This window comes from Juglans regia, chromosome 10 (genome assembly GCF_001411555.2).
Source record: "Juglans regia cultivar Chandler chromosome 10, Walnut 2.0, whole genome shotgun sequence".
NCBI classification, from domain to species: Eukaryota; Viridiplantae; Streptophyta; class Magnoliopsida; order Fagales; family Juglandaceae; genus Juglans; species Juglans regia.
Window position 1 is genome coordinate 9703992 of NC_049910.1, and position 23359 is coordinate 9727350.

General features: G+C 36.9%; 4 protein-coding genes across 4 annotated transcripts; 2 read left to right on the forward strand and 2 right to left on the reverse strand.

The window, feature by feature from the left end:
- On the forward strand, positions 1 to 1127 carry LOC109017762 (PLAT domain-containing protein 2-like). Its single transcript, XM_035694429.1, has 2 exons — positions 1 to 187; positions 285 to 1127. Exons 1-2 carry the CDS (start codon positions 119 to 121, stop codon positions 729 to 731), a joined length of 516 nt encoding a protein of 171 aa, XP_035550322.1. The 5' UTR covers positions 1 to 118; the 3' UTR covers positions 732 to 1127.
- A 172-nt stretch (positions 1128 to 1299) lies between these two features.
- Positions 1300 to 3981, reverse strand: LOC108980068 (inactive TPR repeat-containing thioredoxin TTL3-like). Its single transcript, XM_035695047.1, has 5 exons — positions 3027 to 3981; positions 2700 to 2895; positions 2405 to 2577; positions 1863 to 2196; positions 1300 to 1723 (listed from the first exon to the last, which is right to left on the reverse strand). The coding sequence occupies exons 1-5, from the start codon at positions 3971 to 3973 to the stop codon at positions 1595 to 1597; spliced, it is 1779 nt and encodes a 592-aa protein (XP_035550940.1). The 5' UTR covers positions 3974 to 3981; the 3' UTR covers positions 1300 to 1594.
- Positions 3982 to 5353: 1372 nt separating this feature from the next.
- Positions 5354 to 7893, reverse strand: LOC108980067 (succinate dehydrogenase [ubiquinone] iron-sulfur subunit 3, mitochondrial). Its single transcript, XM_018950883.2, is given in 5 exon segments — positions 5354 to 5688; positions 6020 to 6235; positions 6483 to 6523; positions 7309 to 7500; positions 7613 to 7893. Coding segments are annotated over 5 exon segments (897 nt in total). The 5' UTR covers positions 7880 to 7893; the 3' UTR covers positions 5354 to 5507.
- An 8523-nt stretch (positions 7894 to 16416) lies between these two features.
- Positions 16417 to 18333, forward strand: LOC108980069. Its single transcript, XM_035694342.1, has one exon. The coding sequence runs from the start codon at positions 16618 to 16620 to the stop codon at positions 18046 to 18048; it is 1431 nt and encodes a 476-aa protein (XP_035550235.1). The 5' UTR covers positions 16417 to 16617; the 3' UTR covers positions 18049 to 18333.
- Positions 18334 to 23359: the final 5026 nt, after the last annotated feature.

Genomic DNA, 23359 nt, shown 5'->3' on the forward strand with positions numbered 1-23359 from the left:
CTGCATTACATGACACCGATGAATTCCCCCGCCACCCAAACCCTGATCTTGGTTCTTGGTATAAAACATTGTATATAGCCAACGAAGCTTCACACGTCCAATTCATTCCCTATTCCAGATGGCTCTCAACACTTTCTTCTTCTTCCTTTTCCTGTCTCTCTTCTTCACCCCTATCGTCCGATCTTCCGTAAGATTATACGATTTCCCTTTCATTCTTTTTGTTTTAATTTGTTTTATCTTTTAGCATTGCCGGAATTCTCACCGATCAATCGTTGGTTTTACAGGAGGATGACTGCGTTTACACGGTCTACATTCGGACGGGATCGGTCATAAAGGGCGGGACGGACTCGATCATCAGCGTCCGCCTGTACGACAAGTACGGAGACTACATTGGGATCAAGAACCTGGAGGCCTGGGGGGGACTGATGGAGCCTGGACACAACTACTTCGAGAGAGGCAATCTGGACATCTTCAGCGGGAGGGCGCCGTGCCTACCCGCCCCGATCTGCGCGATCAACCTGACTTCCGACGGGTCGGGTCCTAACCATGGATGGTATGTCAACTACTTCGAGGTGACGGCAACGGGGGCCCACATAAAGTGCAAGCAGCAGCAGTTCACGGTGGAGCAGTGGCTGGCTCTCGATACGGCGCCGTACGAGCTCACCGCCATCAGGAATTACTGCCCCTCCGTAAACGACAAGCCTCGCGGTTCCCTCAAGTCTACCGTGTAACCAACCAGTAAGGGAACTTGTGTCGTTTTGGTCCGTCCCTTTATTATTATTTTTGTTTTTTAAATAAATCTATGAGCTTTTTTTCCCTAATCTGTGTGGGGTCGGATCCAAGTTTCGGTGGGGATGTATTTATTGCAATATTTAGAACTCGTTTGGATTCGTAAGTGATCTCAGCTCATCTCAACTCATCTCACTATTATTCAGCAATTTTAACTCATAAATCTCACTATTATTCACAACTCATCTCATTACTATTCACAATTCATCTCAACTCATCTCAAATCATCTTAAGTCATCTTCGAATCCAAACGTCTCCTTAGAGTTTGTCGTGGCTGTCTTAAATTAATGGGTATGGTTTGATTATAGATTAAATAAAGGGCCAAACTGATTAATATATGAGAATTAATTTAGAGAGAGTGTTCTATTTTTTTTATTGTATATTAATTTTTAAATATAGTTCGGTCCCCCAAAATTACAAACAAATTCTTCGAAAAAAAAAAAAAAAGTAGATGGGTTGAACCATACAAAAGAATGATCTTTTTGAATTATCGTCTTTGAAAAAGATATTTCAGCAAAAGCTTCCAGCTTTTCTCAGTTCCTCTCAAAATCAAGGCCGCATTGTTTATTTTCCCTTTCCCATTGATTCGATCGGCACGTATTTGTGTTATTGTTTTACACCCCCCCAAGACCATATATATATATATATGGAGCCTCTCATTTTGATATTCTGGGCCTCTTTATTCTTGTTCCATTAATTGGTTCAGCCTTTTCTTCTCCATTTCTGATCCTCTGTATAGGAGAAGGAAGGTGACAACCGATCGAGTCAGCTCCGTTGAACTTGATGCCTTGCACGTCTTTAATAATCAATGATCACCGCGTTGTTTCTTGAGCTGTTCCCGGGCCTCTAACATACCTTGCCTCGCCTCCTCGTCTCCCGGTGATTCCTTCAACAAGACCTCGTAGTCTTGAATCGAAGCTTCCCATTTTTCCAACTGTAAAGCACACCCGACCATATTTGTCACAAAAAGGAATCACGCAGTACTAGAAGAACGTGATTTTAATGATCAAGAACAACTGATCTCGACTTTTCGTTTTGTTAATAGTAGTTGTTAAGGATAAAAGAGTCAGTACCTTGGCATTGCAATCGGCTCTTCTTAGTCTAGCCTTGCTGTAAGAGGGGCGTAAGTTAAGCGCAGCAGTGCAATCCTCCAAAGCTCTCTCAAATTGGCCAAGTTTGGACAGGCAAGCAGCTCGGTTGCACAGCAACACTGAATTGTATGGGTCATGCTCGAGTCCCTCTTCGTATGCAGCCCTTGCCTCGGGGAACCTTGATGCCTTGAAAAGCTCGTTCCCTTTTGCTCGAGCTGCTGCAACAGCCTTAGCCTTCTTCATCACAAGGTTCGCTTCCCTGTTGTTTGAGTCAAGGCGAGCTGCTCTTTGAACTGTCTCCAATGCATCGTCCAGTCTATGGGGTCATTGGAAAACCATTAAAACGATGGTTTTTCGTATCTAAAGTACATGCGTGCATGTGCTAGCTTCATGGCTGCTTAAATTGATACAGAAATCTCGATCGATCGATCATCTTTTATGAAGACTTGCTTCCAAATACAAATACGTGTGAATATACAGGCAACATGAGCAGGACCATGGTTTTAATCGTATAGAAAGCTAACCTGCCGGCAGCCATGTCGACCTGAGCCCGTATGACTAACAAATATGCGCTGCCAATCGGCCCGAGAAATCTAGTACAAGCGTCAGCCTCAAAATTAGGACCCTTCGAAAATGTCTCGTCCGCATCTTGGTGCCTATGAAGCTTCAACAAGCCCTCGGCTTGGAATGCAAATATCTTTTTTTCCAAATATAAATATCAGTCTATGAGTTACAAATTAATGCGAACTATGGCATGCGCAGATAAAAGAGCATAATTAATAACAGAAGGGATAGGAATTTTATGACTTAATGGCTCACCTGTGGTGCTGAATCTGCACCTGCAGATATAGCACTTCCTGTTTCTTTTATCAGGGTGTTCCAATCTCGTAATTTGCGAGCTTCGGTACACTTGTTGAGATGTGCCTGAAGCGTTTTCACTTTAGCAATGTCAACTTGGTCGGCCTCTGGTCCTGCATGTTTGAAGTGATACAAAGCCTTTTCTGCCTCCCCTAATCTGTATGCACATATATATAAGAATGATTGTGTATACTGCCAAGAATGGAAGACTAAGGAAAGGATTAAGATATTTTCTGGACCGCTTGCAGAAAGAAACCCATTGTCTAGTTACAAGTAATTTTTTTTTACCTAAAATATAATGTTGCCAATCGATGATGAGCTCTATGATATTGAGGTTCGATGCGGATAGCTTCTCTGCACTCAAAAACTGCCTCAAAAAGCCTACCAAGAGCGGCTAATGCCGCACTTTTGTTGCTTCTGTATGAAGGTTTATTGGGGTCAATAGCAATGGCAGCATCATACAAAGCCAGGGCTTCTGCAAATCTTCCACTCTTGTAATCCTCATTGCCCATAATCTTCAATGTCTCTGGATCCATTCTAGTCGAGATAGCCCGGCACAAGGGATCTGGTTGCTCTCTATTAGCACCTCTAACCACATTTCCCATTACACTATTTGAGTAATTTCCTTTGGGCACTGGGCTTTCTTCTCTCGCTGTCTTGGGAATATGATCAACAACATTATACGAATTCACATTTCCTCCTCCTGGTCTCCTCAAGTTACCTAGATTGCCAAAAATCATGACATTGCTCGACGAAGCCCGAACAAGATTTCCACCGCCCTGATTTTTTTGGTGATCAACGATAATGCTTTCAAGCTCCCCAGAAATTCCAATGGCGTCCTTTGGCACCCTTTTGCCTTGGTTAACATATCCTTGGCAAGGAATTGTCTTTCTTAAGCCTGCGGCTGATGAGGGCACGACTCCTGCAGCCTCGTTATTACAGGGTCTTCTGCCATGGTTTTGGTAATCCACAGGAGGCGCCTGGTGAGGAACTTGGGTATGTCTTGCCACCGGTTTTGGTAACGATTCCGCTGCCTTAGATGGGGTTCCAAGGATCGAGCTGTCATCGGAGCCAACTCGTCTCCTCCTTGAATTTGGAGTGCCCGGTGTCTTGGGATCATTTCCGCCTGGAATCGAACCGGTGGAGGTAGCTCTTCTTGGCCAAAAACTACGTTGCCCAAAGACTGCATTTAATAGACAACAACGCGATTGCTTCTCCTGCGAGTTTTGTTCCATTTTTGTAATCACCTCTCAAAGTACTCTGCCGAATCCTTGTTGAGGGTGTAGTACTTGTACGATAAAGCAGAATGATTTTGTGGTATTTTGCCACCAATGAGAACAAAGACAATGGCTTTCAAATACAACGTCAAAGAAAGCGGATTGAACTGGGTACTCTTACATGTTAGAGAATACAAAATCACCAAAAGGAAAAAGAAAGACTCAACGTACGTGTGAAAAGTGGGGTAAATTTGCAACAGGCCTAGCCCCGGGAGATTATCTGCAGGGCCTCCTGGTGCTGCTGATCACGGAAAACAATCTCTCTTTGTTTTCTGCATCTATAATTTACAGAGATGATGAAATCAGATGACATGATATGACAGTCCGTAGAAGAAAAAAGAACAATAATATTACGAACAGGTGTATTAATGTTTTATTAAAATGAAATAGTTGACCTTCATCCCATGCGTTTTTATTTTATTTTATTATTAGTATTGTTTACGTTGTATTCTTCTTGCTGATTCTCTTTGTTTCTCGTGTTTCTTGTTTGATGGAAAAATGGAAAGCAAGAGACCCGGTCTTGGATTCAATGAGGATCTCTAGATTTTTAGACCCCTAATTGGCGCTCGGGGGCCATATATGTTGTGTTTTTTGGGCATCCCACATACGAGGCCAGCTATACATGACAGATATATCAACGGAAACAAATCAGCAATTATAACCGAAACTTTGTTATATTATCTATTGTCTTAACTCTATATAACTCGATCGACTCCAAAAATAAAAATAAAAAAAATCTCTCAACTCATTAGGTAACAATAGCTGATCATATAGGCTGGATTTAGACATGTTTTGCAGCGTAGAGATGCATGTGGATATTGCTCCACATCTACATGGCAACACACACGACTCTCCACATGATCTTGGAATCCCCTCATTGTAATTAGAGCACATTGCCACACGAAAGCCCACAGATCCATGCCAAAGCAAGTTCGGATCAGTTCCGGCACTTGTGTACGTTTTGCTCCATTAATGAACCATTTCGTTCAGGGTTCTTTGTTTTTTGTTAACCTCGATCGAGTCTTCTACGTGCACTTGTGTCTTGCATGGAAAGGTTATACGTAGAAGAACATGGATTGTACATTGTCACAACCCTAACTACGCGACTTCAGGAGTTTGATTACATCATTGAACATTTGAACTTGATGGTTTTACAGTCAATAGAGTGAAAAAAGTTGTCAACCATTTCTTAGCTCCATAAAATTAATTACCGGCTAGTTCTCATGCAAACTTATTGGTTTTAGAAATCAGATTGCAGAAAAATAGTGAAATCAGGGGAGAAAAACAGGGGAAAACTTCAACCAACTATATTTTGATTGATTCTATTATTCTGCCGATACAAATAACCAAAATACATCTTATATGCCATATTGAGAAAAACAACAATTAATAACATATTGTTCCAAAGCAGAGTAATAAATCAGATAGAATTACTTCTCCTTGATAATAGCAGAAAATTAAATATAGTTTGTATAGAAAACTGCATCAGTCTTCAATAAAACTTCTCCACAGGCAGAGAAAGCAGATGCCTGGATTTCATCTTGTGAATGGCATCTGCAGGATTGAGGCTTTTGGGGCAGGTGGCCGTGCAGTTCTTAATAGTCCTGCATCGATATAATCTCTTCTCATCCTCTGTCAATGCTTGCAATCGTTCATCCGCGAAGTCATCCCGGCTGCCAAAAGAAAACAAATCAATGGAAAACAATGCATAAAAGAAGGCATTGATCTCTAACACTACCCTCACATTTCATTTCGATCACAACCACAAATCAGCTTAAATCAAAGCACAAAGGGATTTCTTAAGTGTAATACTCTGGATTGAGTTGAAATGTAGTGAATATATAGGATCTCACCGACTCAAATGTGATAAGACTCTTCCTTTAGGTCATAATAATTAGTTGTATCAGAGTCAATTTTAGTCAGAAAGATGATGAGACTCAAGCAAGATAAGTACTCCTATATTCATTCTATTTTTACTGATTATCAAGGGATATAATATTATACCTATCAGAAATCCATCGATAAACCTGGAGCAATGCAGCAGGCCCAAGGAACTCCTCCGGGTTCCACCAGTAGGAAGGGCATGAGGTACTACAGCAAGCACATAATATGCACTCATACAGCCCGTCTAGCTTCTTTCTGTCTGCGGTTGATTGCCTGTATTCCCGCCCATCCTCCGGTGCCTTTCTTGCCTTGAGCCATGGCTCTATCAATCTATATATGCGCGTAATTTGAGAAACATTACAATTTAGATGAAGCCGACTTATAATTAATTGGGGGTCAAAAACACTATTTTAGGCTTGAGTACTAGTACTATTGCAATTTCCACCTTATCACCTTGCGATTGAATAGAAAAGCAGCTCTAAGAATAAAGTGTATTTTGAGTTCGGAATACATTATTTTCATGCTACTTCAATTTCCAAAACATATATTTTTGTTCAAATTTTTATGGAGAAATATGCTGTGATCATTTCAAAAACTTGTTTGGATATTGAGATGGTCTTTCATCTCATCGATATAATTTTTTTAAATTCTTACATAAAATATAATAAAAAATTTAATTTTTTTAAATTTTAAAATAGTAATAATATTAAAAAATAATATTATAATAATATTTCATTTAACTCATCTAAAATCATTTGGATACTCTTTATTTTGAGATCTTTTTCCTTATAAATTGCATTCGCGTACGTGGTGCAATAATTACTTTTTATATTTGATCAAAAAATTCTCTCACCACCATAATAACTTGGTCCCTAAAAGTTATATGCCGCCCAAAAGAGATTGAAACTTGGTCCCTAAATTCAATATAATTAACTTTCCACAATCTCAAAAACCCCCCTTTGTCCCAAATAAAGTTCAGAAAATTTCCAACTGACCCCCCAAAAAAATTGTGACAATCCCTAGCCCCACAAATCCCAAAATAAGGAGAAAAAAAAAAAAAAGATAAAAAAATGAAAATTAAATGTAACAAGTTTCTAAAACTCTCGACTCTGGTATTGGTAAGAGTCGTCGTAAGACCTTCCTCGCTCTCTTGCTTTCTTTTCTCCACGAAAAGTGGGAGAATTAATATTGAATTTTCAATATCAACTCTCTCTTTTATATATACATGCATGCCATATTTTAACAAACGGGGTTATTCAAATTTAACAATATCAATGTGAACTTTAAAATATAGTCGCCCAAAGTTTAAAACAATACATAGCATTTAAAACTTTTTGAATTCTTCGTCCAATTAAAATTAAACTATATATATGAATTCAAATAAATAAATAAGTAGTAGTAATTGCGACCTTGGAAGTGTGGGGGAGAGGGGTTACAATGGTGGCCTTGGAAGTGTCTGCATCAATGGGCTTGAGACATGCCACGGTGTTGGTCCCATCAATATTCATGGCGCATGACCCGCATATTCCTTCTCTGCATGACCTTCTGTAGCTCAAGCTCGAATCATCCTCTGCTTTTATCTTCTGCAATGCATCCAAAACCTACACAAAGTTTCATATCCACCTATTTGATTAGAACACCGAAACATCAACAGATAAAACTCAATTATCTTGTTTCTGGTCGGACAATAAAACTTAAACGAAAGTAGTGTACCATGGGGCCACAGTTGGAGAGGTTGACAAAGTGGGACTGTAGGTGGGGCTTGTTGCTGGGATGGTCAGGGTTCCATCTATAGATTCTGAACTCCTTTACAAGCTTTTTGATGTTGCTATGGATGGTTTCATGTGCCTCGACAGCTTCTTCTGCATGCTCTTGTCCGACAGGGTAATTATCCAAAACCGGAAACTTTTTTTGCTTTTCTGTTCTTCCAAGTATACGTGCCACCTTGTCGTAGCCGTTGCGAACGGAACGTCTTGACATAATCTCTCTCACTCTCTCTGATTCTCTGAATACTGTAAGGTATGGGTATCGCTGGATTTTCTTCAGACCCAAACAGAAGCTACGGCCTGGCTGCGTGTAGGTTTTTTGATGGGCTGGGAAAGCGTGGTTGCATGGCAGCTACGTGTTAAGAGTATATAAAGCATGTGTCGGTCCAATCGAACACATGATAAACTAACAATCTTCCATGGCCGAGCTCGGGTTCGGGCTGAACAGAGCTCGCATTTATTGGGCTGGAATAACAAGAGCGTCTTGGGCCTCCATAGAAGGAAAGAATAGAACTGGGCCAAACCAGGCCGGGAAATTTTAAAAACACACACAAAAAAAAAATACTAATAAATAAATTCTTGAAATGCTTGAAAAACTTTGAATTTTAAAACTTTATTTTCGTTAAAAAGACGGTGGGAGGCTAGCAGCTATGAAATGCTAAAAACTTTAAATTCTTTCTTATAAAAAACATTAATCTGCATATCTTATTATTACGGACGCAATAGATCCCGGATACCATAAAAAATCATTGATATATTTATTTTATTTTTAAAATCATAAAAATTAAAAAAAATGATAAACATGCTTTATTTTTCACAATACTATAAACAACAATATTTTAAAAAGAATGTTCATTTTGTAAACTAATTTATAAAAATAATATCATTTTATTAAAATATTTTTATTTTATAACATATATTATAAAATATGTTAAAAATCATTATAAATTTAACTTCTGTTCCAATTTTGACAGATTTGCCAGGTTACCAGACGTTTTTGAGTCTTTGAGATGGAGTTGGTCCATTGGATCAGGTGTCGCAGACATGAAAGACAAGTCAACCGTCAAATGCTGCCTCTAGATTTGACAAGAATTTATGGACCACTGTCCTATCTATGAACCAGGACATCACTGGACCACCATTCTATGGAGACTTTTACAAGAGCAGACACAATTCAAAGACTCCCCATTCTCGAAGGAAAAAATTATAAATATACGAAAAAATTAAATATACTTACTTTTTACTATATTTTACATATTAATATTTTTATAAAACACTTTATAAAGATAATATCATTTTATAATCTGTATTGTGAGATATATTGTAAAATGTAATGTGTACGTATAAACACCAAATTTATTATCCAAAACAACTCCCAAAAATACGTTTATTGTAGACAGGGATCGGCCCCTACACTACACATGAGTTGGGAACCAGTCAAAGATGAATTTAGCATATAAAAAGAAGGGTATTGCTAGGTACAGTCCCCGTTGAGAGGCCTGCGTGCAGACGAATGAGGCTTTTGGTCATTTAATTCTCAAATTGATTTGAAATGTCAAAAAGGTCTATAACATATTTTACCTTCAACGATTCTTCTTCCCTCCAGTGTTTTCCTCACCCTTCAACTCTTTCTTCTCTCAGAGAAATCACTCGTTTCAGAGAAATCATCCGAATATACTATCCAAACCACCAACCCCCTCAAATAAGTGAAAATTTGTTCAATCCGTCAATCAAGAAAAAAAGAAATTCATCACCAAACAACAAAATACTAAGTCCAGAAAGCCAAAAAGCAAACGGTTTCCAACAAAATAACAAAAGAATGAAATTGAAATGAACGATTACTATTAATACTCATGTCAGAGACTTTGGTTAATTTCCAAAAAGTCCAAGTAGCAGCAAATTGAGGCCCCCTGATTTCCAAAAAGTCCAAGAACCCAGCTGTATCGCAGCAGGGCTGTGACAAAAGTATCTAGGAAAAGAGTCCAAGCAACTATAGTTGGAAACCAAAATGATAAATTTTCATCTTTATCTTTTATCTTTGCACTAACTAGATTTGAGTGAAGTAAGTTTGTATGGAAGGAAACTAAAATTGTATAAGACGATGCGTTGGAGAGAGAGAGAGACCTAATTCGTGCAAGGGAATTTGGGGAGGGAGGGAGGGGGGAGGGAGAGGGAATGATGGAGGCGATGTATTTGGGATGAATGAAACGAGCCGTTTCATTAATTCATGCGCACTCAAGCCTCAACTGGGACTGTATTTAGAATTATTTTAAAAGAGAATCATTATGATTATTCATTTCTTCCATTGAAACTTTTCCTTAAATTCTTAGCCAAATAGGAGAGATCGTGGGGGGTGAAAAATGGCCACTTTTTTGGGGCTTCTAGGTGCAATGGGTGGGTGAGGCAACTTGTACTGAAATTCTCCTCCTAGCAGCTTAATCGTGATTACATGCTTATCATCATGAAGATTAATATAGCTGCTCTTTATAATATATACGGCCACTTTCGTATCAAATCCATTGATTAAGTTTAGGTTTAAGAAAAAAGAAATTAAAACAAGTGAAGCCAAGCATGCAGCTATCACACACACAGAGTACACTATAATATTAATCATGTGATAACACTATATATATATATATATATATATATATATATATAATAGAAGTTTATTTGTGCTTGAAATGGGCCTCATGACATATTCCTGACGTTTAGGTGCATGGTAAATTGGTAATTAGTTTGTGAATCAAAGTCTAGGGGATCATGAATGTTACAGGTTGTCATGTTTTTAAGTTATATATCAATTACTATTCACTTCCACACCTCACACCTATATTTTATTATTATTATTATTTTATAGGGTGTCATAAGGTAGTGAATAGTGATTATTGAAAAGAATTTTTCTTTTAAATTTTTGATATAGGAAGAATTTTGGAGAAGAAGAGTCAAGGGGGCGGAGGAGGGAATCAAAGGGAACCGAATTAATTTATAACCACCCTTTCAACATTGAAGTTTCAATTAATGAATACACAAGACGCACGTTTCCTTTGAACAGATTTCTTTCAACATTGAACAATTTAATTATGTCCCCCGACCGACCCCATCGATATTGAGAAAAATGTATTTTAAATATAATTATAATAATATATCAAGCCAGCCATATATTATTTCGATAAGGAATCACGAAATAAACTAGGGACTAAGCCATGATCATCTGCTGATGATGATCACCTGCGTTTTGGTTGACATAATATATAAAAAAGTTGCATTCATTTGGTGCAATTTTGCGTTTAAAGTCAAATGGAAAGAGACAAATAGATCAAGAGAGAAGAAGCCAATTCAAGTACTACTATGGTGTCTAATCATATACCTAAGCAATCGCAATCGAGAAACATAAGTAATTAAAATTGCAGCTTATTGGGAATTTGGGATTAGGTAACCTTCGACCATGAAATTTCTGCTTTCATATGTTCTGAATTTGACCCACATGATAATTAGCTTTCGGTACTTCATTGCCAAGAAAATAAACAAACAAAACAGGTGAATAATAATAATAATATAAAGCATAAGATCAAAAACAATATAATTAAGCTTCCATTATTTTCCCCTAGCTTTAATTTCCCTGTTTGTTCAGTTAACAAGATAGAATATTGAGTACTGAACCTAGTTTCACATATTCATATGCTGCTTTAATTAATTCGCTTCTTAATTGCTTTATTTTCCTAGTAAGGAAAATGATATACAGCTAAAGTAGAACTTCAATTCGCTAGCTAGCTAGGTATCCATCTTTTCGGCTGTTTGGCTGTTTGGATGCTGCATGCATTAATGTTGTTTTGGAATAGCACCATGATCAGAGGAAACCACCAAAAAAGAAATTAAGAACAAGGAAAAGATCACCAGACAAATATTCCTTTGAGTGCGGCTGAAGAAATTCTGATTTAGGGAATATATCGGAGAATAGAATTTTATTTGCCTCTAGCTGGCCTGCCGGGGCAAGTAGCTAGTCATCATTTATATAATCGTCCATACTAATGTGCCACTTATAAAAATGGTTTTGATTTATATATAGTAATTTAAACAAACTAATGGGTTTGATAAATATCAAATCAAATTCTAATCAAGGCTGCTTTTTACAAGTCCTACATGCATGGTCGGTCTCCTTTTCTTTCCTTTCTTTTCTTTTTTTTTTAAAAAAAAAATACAATTAAAAGTGCAGTAGTAAAAGGAGTATAAATAACCCAAGACAAACGTTGCAACGTAGGCCAAAAACAAAAGTAGTTATAGCACGATCGAAAAAAATTATAACAATTGAAAATTTTTGGAACTTAGCAATTCCAATTGCATATATAACTTGATGGAGTGATAGGCTACGTCCGTACGTACCTAGATAGAAGACGATTTTGCTGATTACAAGTTATTATAACCAACAACAATAGGGTATGCGCAGAAAAAGTTTGCATTGAGATATATGCATATATACATTTAGTCAATTAAATTCTCTTTGACTGTATTAGTAGATAAAGGACATGTATATAACAGTATCTCCGGCCAATACAAGAGGCATCTAGTCTCACTAGCTAAGAAAGATATAGGAACTACAATGTGAATTAAGGCTTGGAAAGAGCGAAGAGGCCCCGCTAGAAGTGGAGGCACGCAAAGCTTATGCATGTGTGCATGTAGTGGCACATAATTAGCAGCAAGCTAGCAGCTAGGTGTGTTGACAGTTTTGTTTGGTGGGTTGGGAATTTGGATATATATGGTGGTGAATTCATGGTATATATTTGTTGTAAAAAAAACTGATAAAACTAGCTCTCTACAACCAAATAGAACAATGAATGAAGAAAAATTAAACAGACGAAAAAATAGAAAAGCCTCTGAACTATTATATATTGAGTACTATTGCTAGATCAAAGGAGTTAGGTTGTTTGGGAGCGCCTGATGTTTGCGCATGAGACTCTCGCACTAACCAAGAGCAAGTGGAGATGATGCGAAATATTAGAGAAAGGAGATGGAGAGGAAGAGGGTTGTCTGGGTGAAGGAGGGTAGAACCGCAAATCTAATCCTTAAGTACTTTTTCGTTGAAAAAGAAGGAAAAAAGACAAACATATAGGGACTAAGTGCTGATCAAAAGGATCAGAAAATTAGAAGGTGCTTCGACCAAATGGGATGAAGCTGGAAGAAACCTTCCTCCACCCTAGCTAGCTAGCTAGCTAGGTGCATGGGCTCTGACCAAAGAGATCAAAAACTGATGGCGGAGGCCGAGATCAGTGAGCTAGAGAGCATGCAAGATCAGATAAGATAGAATTTCAAAATTTTGTGAAAGAACTTCTGCATAACCTTCTCTTTGTAGATCAGAATGTCACGCTTCAAAATTAAAGCCTTCTCCAAGACAATTAATTCATACTTATTATTTTTAGGAGGACTATTCCATCTCACAATCCACACTTATTTTTTTTTAATAGTGTAAGAGTATTTTTTACAGAGTGTAAGAGTGCTTTTCATAAGATATGAGATGTGAAGTAATGTATAGTAACTGATGATGAAAATAATTTTTCTATTTTTAGTCTTAGAGAACGTAGCTTCGGGTAAGGGTACGTAATTAATATTATGATGAAAATATATCGTAGTAATTCTGAGTTCATGACTTGGGAGGAAAACATGATGAATAAGATAATAATTTTATACGCCTGCTTTACAAGGAATATTTCATGCAAAGAAATTGCACATAAAAAAACATATATGGTAATTAATTATTTCTTATATACGTCTCAATATTTGCTAAAACAAAACTAAGCTAAAAAGGAAATTTTTGGTAACAACTGTTTGTCCTTTTGGGATTCTTTTTCTATACCTATTCTGCGGAATTCATGTGCATGGAATTAATCCTGCTGCAAAGATATACGACGTTAATGCATGTGCCGTGGCTTGGGCTTAATAGGAATTGTTGGAACTAGAAACCCCAAGCCCAACTACTGATCGATAAGGAACGTCAGCACGCACAAAAGGACTTAATAATACAAGAATTTTGCCAACCAGACAAGCACACACTAACCCTCGTACCATCTGATCTCAAGAATTTCTCGTTCTAAAGTCGACAATGATTCATATTTGTCACGTGAAGATCAGAGCAGCTAGCTATTATATATACGTATAAATAAACGTCGAATGAGCATCAAATTACCTTTATTCTTAATTAAATTCTTCAGCCGTTATCCCAAATGTACGTACACCACAAATACATCAAAAGCAGATGCATGTAAAATGAATTAGCTACAGAGTTTACTATCAAATTTTAGATCCAAAGCCGGAGAGAGATAAAAAAAAAAAAAATTTATAATTATCTTTACGAGTCTCGCGGATATTATTTGATATTTAATAAATTTTAAAAAAATAATCTCTTTCTGATCTCTAAATCTAAAATTAAACAGAAAAATAGTAAATACAATGAACTCTTTTTAGATCTGACGACATATGTAATAATGGAAGCTGCTCGACCCCCACACTATTTCCATCCTACAATGGACTTTTGGGGCCGTAGCTTTTTATTTATTTGATAAAATTATGGCACAAATGAGCTAGGTATCAAAGGACATGCATGATCCCATCAATCCAACGGCCCATATCATCGGTATTATTCGAGTGTTGCATCCCTATAATATATATATATATATATATTTATATATATATGCAGATGTATGTATTTTATATATCATGTATATGTATGTGTTTATATGTATAGTCTGTATATATAGATGTGAGGGGGGTACGACTTCATTGAAAACGAGAGAGGTCCCAATGATCCAAGTCTTTTTGGATATCAAAGACTCCACCTCTGTAGTTGGGCGAGAGAGAGTGCCCACTTACAGTAAATACCAAAAACAAAATACTTTAATTACACGAGGTTCAAAGTCGCAAGCAACCTAAGATATTTAAATGAGGTTTGATTGATGAGTCACCCGATCGCGTAATAATTATTTCTATTTAAAGGAAAAATAATCCGTATATATAGCTGATTAAAACTAGCAAAAGTCTGTCTATATATAAGAAACGAATAATTATACATGACATGCATAAACCCTAACTGTCAGGCTAACCGTTTGAACTACAAACATTTATGAAGGTAGGTATATAGTTTGGATAAACAGTTATTAGAAACAGTACGAGGGTTGAAAGTACATTGGTACATTGCTTGTAGAATTGGAAGACGTGGGGATCGGGTTAGGGTTTGGTTTAAATAGCTCTGGGGCATATATATATATAAACCATTTGTGAAGAAAAGAATATACTCCTACACGTACGTAGAGTGATCAAGACGTCTAGAGCCCAAGTTGTGTCATTGTGTGTACTGAAAATATGATTTAAGTAATATAAAATTAAATATTCCCAAATGATAATATTATAATAAACAGTAGTACTAAATATATAAGATCGATTTCTTTTTAGCTTTGATGGTTGCAGCGAACTTTCAGATGTTGTTGAACTGATCCATCCATCCATCCATCTATCCATTGATTTCGATTGGATGATCTTTAGTTTTTCTTTTCTTCCAAACAGTTTTTCTTTTGCTTTTTATACATAAGAAGAAGGGAAAAGAAGGAATAATATCATAGCTAGCCAGAAAAAAAGTGGTGCTAAAAAAATATCAGCTAGGTAAAGCTGAAGATAACATGAAAAATGACATGATTTTCAGCCTATGCATGTTTTCTGCGGGTCAGTATACAGTGAAAAGATTCTCTGAAGTTCGTGAATAATACTCGAAGATATCGAGAATTGCTAATAGTAATATTTTAGAATTATGATTTCTGACTTGGTCAAATCTTGTAGGAAAAGAAAAAAAAAATTATTATATTAAAATTATTTAATTTTTTTTTTTAAATTTCTACCAAATCATGAAATGGAAAGGCAAAGTAATAATTATGGGATGCCGTAGTAGTTTTCCTTGGCGATGAAACGAGGTAGTTAACTCTTGCCATCCTTTTAACCTAACCCTAAAGGGAAGAGCTAGGCAAAGATTTTAAATAATTCCATATAAATAAATTGATTTAATATTTATAAAAGATTTTTTGCAGGCCAGGCTTTGAAAAGTAGTATGTAATAGTGGTGACGGTGGTTCTCTTTCCTTTATACCATTCAACAACCATCATCCTTAATTCGGTTGCCTGCCCACCTCATTATTCACAAACAACAATATATATATATATTTATATTTATATAAATAAAAGAGTAATTTTGGTAATATTAATTTTATTTTCAATCATATATTCCAAGTTCTAACAGCTCCCAGCTTAACCTTATATCTTTTCTTCTTTTCACACAACGAATCAAAACCACAACTCTTACTTACTTTGACCACTTTAGCCTCGATACCCCATCACCACCTCTCTATCCTCCCTGCCCCTCTCTCATGGCTACCCCACTCTGATCTTTTTGAGTGGAACCTCAGGCAGACGCTGCCTCTCTTTTAGAGAAGAAAAGGCTAGAGATCTATCCTCTTTCTCTTCTCTCTTCTCTCTCTCTCTTTCTTTTCTCTAAGACCTTGAAACCCTAATCCACCCCAGCCTCATAAATAGTGAAAAACCGAGGGTCTGGGGCTTTCATTTATAGCTCTTCCGCAAACCATCAATTTCATGATCTGTGGATTGGTTAGTTCTCTTTCTTTACACATACCCTTTTGCTCAAAGACAAAGCAAAAGCACGCAAAGCCACTGTCCTCGTTCTTCCAGATCAGAGAGCCTTTAAAAAACATGGGTACTTTCTGAAAGCTCTTCTTCCAGAAAGATTTCTGTCTCTATTTGCTATTACCTCATGCTTTGTTTTGTAGTTTCCTCTTAAATGGGTCTGAGTAAGTAAGCAAATCTCTCTGCAGCTCTCTCCATATCTCTGTCCCCCCACTTAATTTAAATCTTTCCAATTTTTCCTCTCTCTCTCTCGTGCTTCTGTGTCGCTATCTCTGTCATGGATTCCGGTAACAGTACTGGCAGTATGCAATCCTCAAGTGGTGGTGATGAGGAGTACGATTCACGCGCCGAATCGATCTCGGCGTTCCTGAACCCAGCAAGCCATCTCGGCCCATTGCATAACGCTCCGCAGCCGCCGCCACACCACCACCACCACCACCACCAAACCCTCCCCGCCTCCTCCTCTTCCATGTTCGACCCTTTATCAAACTACTTCGACCCCTTGTCGTCCTCACGCTCAATCCCACTCACGAACCCGAATTCTCTTTTGAATCTCGATATGGTCTGGTCCAAAACACTAAGATCTGACCCAAATGCCACCGATCTTGGCGGGTTGATAACTCCCTCATCCTCGACCCAAAGCCAAGCTTTTTTAACCCATCAATTCGGCGGACAAAGCAGAGACGGTAGTTTTTCCACCGTACAGATCCCTCCGACGTCAGAACGGGCTTCAGTTTCTGTTTCGGGTACTATTTCAGGTGCAAACAATAATCAAGCTGCAGGCAATAACACTAACGTGGTTCGAAACCCAAAGAAGAGGTCCAGAGCCTCTAGGCGTGCACCTACCACCGTGCTGACCACAGACACCACCAATTTCCGAGCCATGGTTCAGGAATTTACTGGGATCCCCGCTCCGCCGTTCACATCCTCGCCTTTCCCGAGAAGCCGCCTCGATCTCTTCGGCACAGCTTCGACGTCTTTGAGATCAGGGCACTTGGACCCTGCACAGCCTCCTTACCTTTTGAGACCCTTCGCTCAGAAAGTTCAGCCACCCCCATTTCTGTCTTCTTCTCCCTCTTCTTCTTCCTCAGCTCCATCCATGTCTTTTCCTAGCTCTTCAATGATTGATGTTTTAGGTTCTAATTCAACTAGTAATGCTTCTCATTCAACTTCCATTAACTACCAGCTTTCTTCTGATTTAGGCCTATTGAAGCAGCCCCATGATTTCATCAACATGCAAAACCCGATTCTCAACCTACAGAATCTCCTCCAAGCCCAACCTAAATTCCCGCTATCCAATTCAGCCATTATTGGCTCTAAAAGTCAAGGTTCTTTGGAAATCCCATCCAACAATTCTCACCTCAAAATGGGCAGTGTTTTAGAGGAATTTGGCTTAAGCCATCAGCACGCTGGTACACAACTCAGTGGGCTTCCAAACATGGTGTCTTCGGGAGGAACCACGTTGTCGAGAAGCGAGAACGATCCTCCTACCAGCTGGGGAAACGACACGGGACCCCACGGCGGTGCTCAAGGGCTCTTGAGATCACTCAACGCAAGCTATGGTAACTCGGAGCGGATTACCAATGGCAAGTTGAATTTCTCGGCGGCTGCTTCATCGGATTTTCATGGCGATAAGGGGCCGGAGAATGTGGCTGCAGCAGCAAGAAGTGAAGGTATGGTGGAATCATGGATTTGTTCATCAGATTAGGCATAACCAAAATGAGAAAGGAAATCACAAACAATAACAATGATCAGATGAGGTACTACTAGCATAAGGATGATGCATGGAAGAAAATTATCTTGGTGTTCTCCGTCTTTAGCATGACCACCAACTTAATGAGAACATTTTTCTTCTTAAAATATGTAAATAATATATAGTCTCATCTTTTTCCTTTCTTCTTCTTCTTCCTTTCTTCTGTCATTTTCGTACATTCATATACAAACAACGGCCATGGTCTTTTCAATGTTTAATTGCCTTGTTTTCAACAGTAAGATGGTGCTCTATATTTGCTTTATATATTGCCTGGTCTTTCATGGTTTGTACATAGATTTCTGGATTTGACCCCTGTATAAGGAGGAATTTGGCTCAGATCAGGCCACAGGGAACAACCCCATCAAACAGTGTGCATCTTCCTCGTACCTTCTTCTAGAATTTTCATCTTATCTGAAACAAGCGAGGAAAAAATCTACTGTTTGGTGCAACTCAGCGAATCTGTCTGGTCCCTCCTTTCAAGCTCCATTTCTCAAATTTCTTATTGCTTTATTTATTTATTTTTTTTAAAAAACTAATTATTTTCAGCTCCTAAAAAGTATCTATGATATCTAGGAGTAATTGGCGGCGAGATTTGGGGAATCGTAAGCCGCCGCAATATTGTTTATAGATTTCAAAGGGATACACATGATCGATCTTCATGAATATCTTCATGTGTTTGAGATTTTGATTGTTTATAAATAGCTTTAGGACGACACTCAAAAGTTTCACACTGGTCCACGCAATATGGACACCATTAAATAAGTATTGGTTCCAACTTCTAGTACTAACAAAACCAGTATTTGAACCATATTTTTTTAAGCGATTAATCCAGGTACGTAGCTGGTTGTACATTTCAGACAAAACGACCTTTTCGTTGGTCTTTAACGTACAGCCACAGGAATATTAGATTTTATTGTGCTCCATTTTGTTTAGTAATGTTATATACAGTAGTGGAGTGTGCAAGTGTCGTATAGTCGTTTTAAAAAAGAGTAAGGTTTATTATTAAAAATTAATTTATTTTCATGTGAGTTTCATATTTATTTACTTTTTTCAAAATAATTGCACGACGCTTGCACACTTACGACTGCAAATGTCATTTCTCTGTATATATATATATTCAATTATTTCCTCTCTTGATCGAGAACAAGTAATTTATATATTGCATGGTATTTTATCTTTTCTTACGGAAGAATCTGTTTGTTTGGCCAAATATACTGTTAACCATTAAATATATACTATATATGATCATTTCCAAAATATTTTATATTTTATATTAGATAAATACGATCCATTTCAGTTGATTCTGCATTGGAGTTTCATTTCATATATAATATTTATGACACCACACACACACAAACACACTGCAAATATATCATTACAAGAAAAACAAGTATTTGTAACCATTCTTTTGTAATGAAATTGACTATTTGCGATAAAAATATACTTATTTTAAATAAAAATAATCATTCTATTAAAAATAATTGATCTCAAATAAGCAGTTTTTTTATAGTATATATACAAACACTTATTTTGTTGCATTTGCTCCAATATTATTGTTTGTGCATATATGGAGAGCTAGCTCCGCATGATGCAGAAACTGTAAATTATAAATTAATACTTGTAGTAGCCACGAGAAAGGCGTTTAATTTGTAAACTTCGATAAAGACGCCCTCCTTGTGAAATGCATGCTTCGTTGTTTAGTGCTAATTAGAAATCATGAGAATCGTTGTCATCGATCTGTACATTTTTTATACATTTTTTTAGTTGTAGTTTTAAGAACTGCATGCTGTACGTAGACATCATGCGTACACACAGTAATTTTGACCTATATATATATATATATATATATAGATAGTACAAGCCATCGAGGATCACGTCTTTTAAAGTGTAGTACTCGATCGATCGGTTGTTTGAATCTTCCCTAACAAAAAATAATTCAGATCGACCAATCGTGTCATGACTTGTTTCACGATATATATATAATAATGCAGTACTATATATATAAGCAAAGACAAGCTGCATGTTTCACGTCGTACATGGTTATAATTTCTATTGTTCACACGCCTAGCTAGCTTATAATTAGCTATATGTATGCCCTCACCAATAAAAAAAAATTGGCTAAAAGCTATTAAAAATTTCCACTTGCATCCAACTTTAGCAAGGCTAGACTAGCGTTTCCATGCACCCTGCTTTTGCATTCAACTTCCCGACTAGTTTATACAGCTAGTTTGAGATAGAGGGAAATTAAAGAAAGAAGAAAGAAATAATATATAAGAACAAATTAATTATAAGAGAGGCTAGGAAGGAGTGGCCGGGCGATGAGAGAGGGCGGGCTAGCTTTTGTAGACTTTATTGTCAAACAGTACATGCATATAGTTCCAAAAGATTTCCAGCCCCGCCAAAGGCTACTAGCACATGACGAGCACAAAAAGTTCCAATGTTAAAAAATATAAAGAAGTTATTAGAAAAAGCATGCAGCACACAAGCACTCCTCTGAAACTATGATCATTATGAGAATTGGATAATATGATCTTTTCATGAAATTAATGGTGATTTTATATATATCTAAAAGTTGGTAATCTTTTTTATTGCAATCGATTGATAGATCATGATCTTTTTCACTTCAATTATAAAGCTTTCACCTTTGGTTTAAAATTGGAATGATGAGAGGTTGGGACGGATGGAATGCTTGCAAAATTGTCTGAATCTTATGCAAAAGGGGGGTGGGGGTAGGGGTAGGGGGGGTACAAGCCATAGGATTTTGGGAGACTTTTTTACAAAGGGGGCACTAGTATATTCACTCCTTTTTGGAGATGTAATCTTTCTAAGAAATATGAATAAAATTGAAATGATTAGGCATGAGATTTGGGGAGATTTAAGGGGCCAAAGGGTAGGGCTTTTAAGACAGAGGCGTGTTGTGACCGGTGACACAGCTTCTTTTAGCATCATGCATGCTGGCCCATGCCAGTGAATATAAGCCTTTGCACTTTAGCAATGATGGCATTTCTAGGCTCTCACTCACTCAACCCACGAGCTAAGCTACCGATTGTCAATGGCAGAAACTATAAGGCAAACCGGCCGAGCAGGAATCTCTTTCGCTCATCATCTTTTTTCCATCAAACTTTCCCTGCGATTTCGAGCCCTAAACTCAGAAAGACACTGAACTTTTGGCATGCATTATATATACCCCATCAAAAAGGCTGGCAACCTTCCCTCCTCAGCTGAGGAAAAGCTAGCAATACGTACGTACGTGTTTGTGTCATCCAAACCTAACATTTCTTTAATGGGGCGCATGATCAATTCATTAATATATATATATATATATAAGGAAATCGCATGCCTTTGGCCCACACACTATTTGAACTGAACCGTTTTAGGGTTGTAAGACTTTCCTTTTTCGATTCGTTTTCTCGCACTTAGATCTACTCCAAACGAAAGAATTCCCCATGCATCACCTTTTTGTCTAATGGTTCTTCTCTCTTTATAAGTTGAACTAGCTAGGATGTCCCAAGATCAGCAACCGAAACATAACGGAGCCTACTCCAACCCTAATTTTACAATTGCCGTGGTTTAATTTATGTGAACCATGCGGAAAATAGAACGAGTGGAGGCTGCCTGTTTGGATAGTAGTGATTCATCTCATCCCATATATAATTACAATTTTTTCAAATTTTCATACAAAATATAATAAATAATTTAATTTTTTTCAAATTTAAAAATAATAATAATATTAAAAAATAATATTTTATTCAACTTTCAACTTTTATCTAAAACTATATAATCTCATCTCACTATCCTAACCGCACATCAAAGTCTACTTGGTGCTATTCTTCTGTTATGGTTATAACAAGTCTTCTAGCTAGCTGAGCTTCGATCGGCTCTAAAGTTTCCACTATAATTTTTCTTGTAAACATATTATACGTCACTAGTTTATTATTGTTGTTATTTAGGTCTACAGACCATTATTTGGATCGATCTATATTGGAAGATCTCCACGGTAATAAGGCGGCCTTGTACTTGTAAATTAAGAGAAATCAAAGATGATCTTAAATATAATCTAAATCCTTTAAATTATTACATCTTGTAAAGGATTATCTATAAATTATATATGTAAGTTGTCGATTAATCCCCAATTCAAAAAGGCTATTATAATTTATATTTTTTGGTAATTAGTTTTAACTTATATTTAATGATTTATAACTTTAAAATAGAGAAACATAAGCGATATGGTATAATCTTAAATTTTAATATAGTCAAAACTTTATCGGACAAGACAGGTATGACTAAAGATTGAGGCCTGGTTTGGTTACACAATCTCGTCTCATCTCATTTTATATAATCATTACAATTTTTTCAAACTTTTACACAAAATATAATAAACAATTCAATTTTTCAAATTCTTAAAATAAAAATAATATTAAAAAATTATATTCTAATAATATTTTATTCAACTTTCAATTTTTATCTCATCTCATATGTTTAAAAAAAAAGACCTGATAGTTTCTAATTCTACACTATCGTGGTGACTTCCATACTCGGTTATGCTCTTAATTAGGAAAGACATACATTTCTTCAAGGAGAATTTGAGCTCGCCACGAGTATAGTGGTAGAAATTAAGCCAGTAGGTACTAGATCACTAAGATAACATTAATAATTATTGAGGAATGATCTCACATTGCATGTGGACAAGCTATTGAGCATGTTTATAAGGAATGAACAATCATTTCTTGTAGAACCAGTTTTATGAGATGAGTTAGGTCCATGAATTTCTTAATGGTATCAGAGTTTGTTACAGGACGAATGGGGGCCCACATTACTTACCCCGTGACAAGGATTAGGAAAAATAATGGTCTGTACGTGAGAGAGGAGATTGATGAATAATCTCACATGATCTGTGGACAAGATCTTGAGCATATTTATAAATAATGAGTAATCTTCTCTTGTAGAACCGATTTTACGAGATGAGTTATGTCCATAAATTTCTTCAATCATGAATCTTTAACCCCTTAAAAATTTAAAAGTTTTATGTAATAAGTGAGCTATAGTTTTGAAATAAACAATGAACACTCATTTAGCTAATGCAATGACAAATTTAGGCCCAGTTTGGTTGTTCGGTCTAATTTTAAACTAAATATAACATCCAAACACTCAAATTTTAAATTATTAAACTCATCTCAATTCAAAACCTCTTTATATGTAGAACTCACAATTTTTTTCAGTTCAACACTTCTTTACACATGGGACCCACAACCTTATTTAATTTTTT